At 46.0% G+C, this 6000-nt stretch overlaps 1 protein-coding gene across 1 annotated transcript in view; it reads right to left on the reverse strand.

The window, feature by feature from the left end:
• The window catches only part of PLB1 (phospholipase B1), a 116059-nt gene extending 111387 nt beyond the window's left edge, over positions 1 to 4672 (reverse strand). Inside the window, exon 1 of the mRNA XM_036434892.1 lies at positions 4603 to 4672. Coding sequence (XP_036290785.1) covers positions 4603 to 4657 — 55 coding nt within the window. The 5' untranslated portion in view covers positions 4658 to 4672. The remainder of the gene's footprint in view (positions 1 to 4602) is intronic.
• Between the last annotated feature and the right edge of the window lie 1328 nt (positions 4673 to 6000).

The raw sequence follows: 6000 nt of genomic DNA on the forward strand, positions 1-6000 counted from the left end.
TGGACTCTGACTCAGGACTGAATTCTGACTCCTGTGCTTATTAGCTGGGTGACCTTGGGCAAGTTATTTAAGTTCTGAGACTCAGTTTTCTCATCTGTAAAATGGGGGTAATAGTACATCCCTCTTAAAGGGAGGCTGTTATATATGCACAATGCTTAATGCGGACATTGGCTGTTCTAAAGATCACACTATGAGCTTAATTTGAAGTGATCCTCAAATGGGAATGTCCCATTGCCTGACAGAATGACATATATAGTCTCTGAACACAGACATTTTTATCCTAGGCCTCAAAGAATCTCACAAATAATTTTTTAAGGAGTTTGAGCAGCTCACACACACACAAAAAAAAAAAAAAAAAAATAAAGCACAGAAAAAAATAAGGCATTCAGGAACATTGACTAAAACAAAAATTAGCAAGGAAAAAAATAGAGCAGAATAAGATAAAAGACTTTGGATACTGAAATGATTAGACTGGCTTTTGCACTTCAATTTGGATTTGTCCAAATAATTTCTGTATTGCTAGACAAAAGCCAGCCTAAGTGTTCAATAACACAAAACAAAAAAGCCTAACAAAATGTTCTAGATTGAAAGAGATTAAAGAGGCAAGACAAGTAAACGCAATGTGTGATCTTTGGTGAATTTAATAATCAGTGACTGATAAGTCAACTAATTAACTCAACACAGTAGCAGATTAAAGAAATGAATCATACAACCATCGAATTATGCGCAGAAAAATATTTGATACAATTTGACATCCACTTATGATTTTTTAAAAAGGGTTAGAAAGTTAAAAATAAAATAGAGTCTTCTGGGTTTCATAAAGAGTTATCTACAGAACAGTCAGTAGTGAACACCCTACTTTCTGACAAAACATTAAATACTTAAAAAAAAAACCACACACTTGGGAATAAGATAAGAATACCTCCAACCACCATGTTTGGGAAAAATTATCATGGAGGTACCCACCAACACAGTAAGGCAGAAGCTAAAAAAGGTACAGAGATTACAAAGAGCAATAGAACTGTCATGATTGACAGGATGTATCTATAGAAAATCCAAAAGGATATGCAGGTAACATTAAATTTTGTTTAATTGGGTTCAAAATCAATGTATAAAAATCAATTTTATTTCTAGACACCAATAGCAAATGTTTTCAAAATAAAAATTTAAAAATCTGTTTACCATATAACAAAAGGCATATGCCTAAGACACACATGCAAGGCCTGAACAGAGAAAACGATAAACTTTGAGAGGCATTGAAGATCTAAGAGCATGCTCATGGTTTGGAAAACTCAATATTGTGAAGATCTCTCTTTCCCCCAACGTGATTCATAGATTTCAAAGCAATTCCTATCAAAACCCAAACAGGTGCCGAAGCCGGTTTGGCTCAGTGGATAGAGCGTCGGTCTGAGGACTGAAAGGTCCCAGGTTCGATTCCGGTCAAGGGCATGTACATTGGTTGCGGGCACATCCCCGGTAGGGGGTGTGCAAGAGGCAGCTGGCCGATGTCTCTCTCTCATCGACATTTCTAGCTCTCTATCTCTCTCCCTTCCTCTCTGTTAAAAATCAATGAAATATATTAGGGGTAAAAAAAAACAAAAAACAACAACAACAAAAAAAACAACCCCAAACAGGGTTTTCGCTTGTTTGGTGGAATTGTCACATGGATAGTAAAATTTGTATGAAAGTTTAGGGCCATGTCATTCCTTAAAAAGAAGGAAAAACAGCCCTCACCAGCTGTGCTCAGTGGGTAGAGCGTCAGAACGAGAACTGAAGGGTCCGAGGATCGATTCTAGTCAAGGGCACGCACCTTGGTTGCAGGTTCCCTGGTCCTGGTTGGGGTGCGTGCAGGAGGCAACCAATCAGCGTGTGTGTCTCTCTCACTGTCTCTCCTTCTGCCTTCCACTCTCTTTAAAAATCAATGGGAAAATATCCTTGAGTGAGAATAAACAACAACAAACAAATAAAGAAGGGAAAATAGACTTGTTTTTCGAATAATAAAACTTACCATAAAACTATAGAATTAAGATCATGTGCTTTTGGCACAGGGATAGACCAATGACCTAGTAAAGCAAAACAGAGTTTGAAACAGATGCCAGCATGTGGGGATCCTTATATTCGATATATGAACAGAGGCGGCTGACTAGAGCTGTGAGGACACAACTGCTCAGTGAATGGTGCCAAGACAACAAGGCACCTGCACGCAAAATACGATATATAATTGGGGTTGCCTCTCCCCTGAGTCACAAAAGCCAATTCAGATGAATTAAACACCCGAAAGAGAAAATCAATTCGTAACGTTTTTAGAAAGAAACACAGGCTATCTTCATGATTGCGAGGCAGAAGAGGATTCTCCAATAAGAAGCAGAGAGCACAAACCATAAAGGAAAAGATGAAACACTTTGGAACTAGAGAGACTGAAGATACAAAGGCCAGACCACAGCTGACAACGGAACTCCGAACTCCCACACATCTGCAGCAGCCCAGCCCAGAAGCCCGCCCACCACCCTCAGCAGCCAGCCTAGGCCCTAGAATCACAAGGAACAACAACAGCCTGTAATTATTGGAATCAAGAGTCCAGGTCAGTGGTTGGCAAACTCATGAGTCAACAGAGTGGCAAACTGCGGCTCGCGAGCCGCATGTGGCTTGCAAGTCGCAGTTTGCCGACCACTGCCCTAGGCGGCCTGGACTTGGCCCATGACTGCAGCTTCCCTACTTTTGTCCCTGCTTACCACTCAGGCCCAGCCTGAGGAAGCCAGATATGTTCCCCAAAAGGATCACCTAAGACAGTGGTCAGCAAACCACGGCTCGCGAGCCTCGTGCCACTTGAGAGCCTCAGTTTGACTAATGAGTTTGCCAACCACTGACCTAAGAGGCCTCCAGCCTCCAACCAGAGCACCCCTGCAGCCTCCCCCTTCTCACTGCCAAGCTCTCCATGCCCTTGCCTGCCTTGGAGTCTGCCTAACACAAGCGGCAGTGGCTGACCCCTTGCTATAGCCATTTCTGAATAAATAGCCTCCATTTGTTCTCATTTGGGTAGGTTTCATGCCCTATCCCCTTTTCTCCCCAATTAAGGAATTTGCTCATCTAACGTTCCCTAAAGGGAGTGGAAAGATGATCTTCAGAGTATACAATATCTGCCATGCTTACAACAAAGAGCAAGTGCGCAGCATGCACAAAAACTCCTAAAAACCAACGAAAAAGAAACAAACCCACACAAAAGTGGGAAACAGGCTTGAACAGGTACGTTATGAAAGAAGAATTCAATGGGCAACAAACAATATTTTAAAAAGCACTGCAGCCTCATTGGCAATTAGAGAATGTGATCATCTGGGCAATAAGTACAGCAGGTGCACTCCCCCCTCACACTCCACCCACATTGCACCCCTACCTCAATGCTCCCTACCTTGCACCACCACCTTGCACACACAGCCCTGGGCTCAGGTGTCCAAGGTGAGCAGCAGGACCAGCTCTTGCACCCAGCCAGGCCAGGCTGCTGGCCCATGCCTCCTTCCTTTCTCTGTGGCCTCCAGGCATGTGCTTTGGCTCTGGGCCCGGCCTCTCACCTGGAGGGGCTAACCTGGCACCGTTAAAGCCCTCCTCAGTGTAAAGCACATGTGTCAAACACAAGGCCCTCGGGCCAAATCCGTCCCGCCAGGCCTTGCAATGTGGCCCGCACCGCGCTGTCATCACTGCACTCTGCTGCGTTTCCATCACAATGACAGTTTATGACTGTTCAGTAAACCATTCGGCCCGCGATTTAGGCTGGATTTTAGATTTTGGCCCCTTCTCTGATTGAGTTCAACACCCCTAGTGTAAAGGATTCTGTCTTTCTGAACAAAGGGAGGAGGGCAGAGCCAGGGGTCAGGTGACAAAGGGCACAGAGGGACTGTGGCAGAGGCACAACCTTCTCCTAACCTAACCCTTGGCGTCGGGAGAAACCCAAGTCCTGCCTGGTAGCCCACTCTTTCCGTTGGGGCCAATAGCACTAAAGACAGTGGGCAATCCTTTATAATTATCAACCTGACACCTGCCTTCCTCTGTCCTGGTAGCAAAAACGAAAACCATACATAGGATGATCAAAATGTGCTTATCACTAGCAGTGGCCTTTCCATGTTACAGATGAGAAAAAAAATCAAGGTTCAGAGAGGGAACACTTGCTCTAGGCAGCACAGCACAGAGAACAAGAACCCAGGTCTCTGTGATGCTACACCAGTGGTCGGCAAACTGCGGCTCTCGAGCCACGTGTGGCTCTTTGGCCCCTTGAGTGTGGCTCTTCCACAGAATACCAAGGCCTGGGCGAGTCTATTTTGAAGAAGTGGCGTTAGAAGAAGTTTAAGTTTGAAAAATTTGGCTCTCCAAAAACATTTCAATTGTCGTACTGTTGATATTTGGCTCTGTTAACTAATGAGTTTGCCGACCACTGGCCTACATCATGTCCCTTCTCACCTGCCTCTGGCCCCAGCCCTGGGCACTTCACCGCAGCACTGCAGCCTGCGTGGGCCCAAGCCGTGCATTTTGTGCTGATGCAAAGGACACATTCCTCTCCTGAGCACCGTGTCTCAGCAATGCAGGCCACCAGCAGGGCCATCGCAGACGTACCTGGCCCCAGGAGCAGGAGCAGCCCCAGCAGGAAGGTGTGTGGCCGTGGCCCCATGCCGGAGTCCTCCAGGCGTCGAGGGTCTGGGATGAATCCTGTCAGCAGATGGATGAGCTGTCACCCCTCCTTTTATGCGCCTCTGTTGTCTGATAACGCGCCTGTCATAAATTTTACTGTGTTCACCTTTGAATGGGATAGTGGCAGCTGTAAATGATAAATATTAACATTTAGGCAAATGATATCTCAGGACAGATGGGTCAAAGATAGGTATGCGCTCCCAGGAGGATGGGTGCCCAGAAATGGCCACTGTTGGCATTGGTCTCCACCATGCACAGAGGGTGGTTTCTGTTGTCTCTCATCTCCTCAGATGTGCACACTACACATCTATTGTCTGCATGTTCCAGTGAGAGATACACGCCAGAGGTGAGCTGTGGAACTCATTGGGCAGAATCAGCAGTTTCCCGTGGGCAAACTCAGTGGGAATGCTGGTCTGGGTCTCAACTGGACTGGCAGGGCTGAAATGTAAAGCCTGGGTGATAAAATACCCTTGAGGGTGAGATTTAAATTCCCCCCACAGATATCAAGGAACAAATGCTTTCGGTTAACATGAGCAAATATATTTAAACCACCCATGCATGTGGCTACCCTTACAGCAGCAAGGCCCAGAGCCTGACTCCTGAGATCTAGCTAGGAGTCTGGAGCTGGTTTCTATTACCCAACCTCAGATCTTGATCTGCCGACATGTTTCTCCTGTGCTTAAAATCACAGTGATAGCTTGGTTATCTTGAATATACAGCGAAGACTAAGTGGGCGGCTCTTTGTTCCTCACTCCTGACATTCAGATGTTGTTTTCTTTTCTTATCTGCTCAGAAACATGTGGCACATGCAACACAGAGGTCTCAGGACACAGCAGGAGTGTGTGGACACTGATACAACTAGCCCACTGGCCGTCAGCTGGTCCCAGAGCCTGGCAGAGAGCAGGACACAGAGAAGGAAGAAGAAAATATCGCCAACGTGAGGTCTGCAGGGGCCAGTTGGGCCTAGGTGCTCCTGAACATCTGACACTTACCTTCACTAAACTGCCCAAAAGCTCCACAGAGATCCAGAGCTACTGTCCTGCTAGTCAAAAAGTCAGGAGTCCAGCTCTATGCCCCCAACAGCTCTGAGGACATCACTGAGTCTGCCTGGACTGAATGAGCATTCACAGGTCTCCATTCATGCTTTGGCAAGTTGGAGCCAAATTATTTCTGCCTATTTCCCATCATGCTGGGAAATAGGCAGGAATAACTTGGCTCTACAAGCCATGCATTTGCTTCCTGTCTCTTCCCACTTTTCTGTATGATCACCAGGCGCCACTGGGCTGGCACACACACCAGTCTAGTCTCCTTTACATTTAGAAA

The sequence above is a fragment of the Pipistrellus kuhlii genome, unplaced genomic scaffold (assembly GCF_014108245.1).
Source record: "Pipistrellus kuhlii isolate mPipKuh1 unplaced genomic scaffold, mPipKuh1.p scaffold_m20_p_13, whole genome shotgun sequence".
Lineage (NCBI taxonomy): Eukaryota > Metazoa > Chordata > Mammalia > Chiroptera > Vespertilionidae > Pipistrellus > Pipistrellus kuhlii.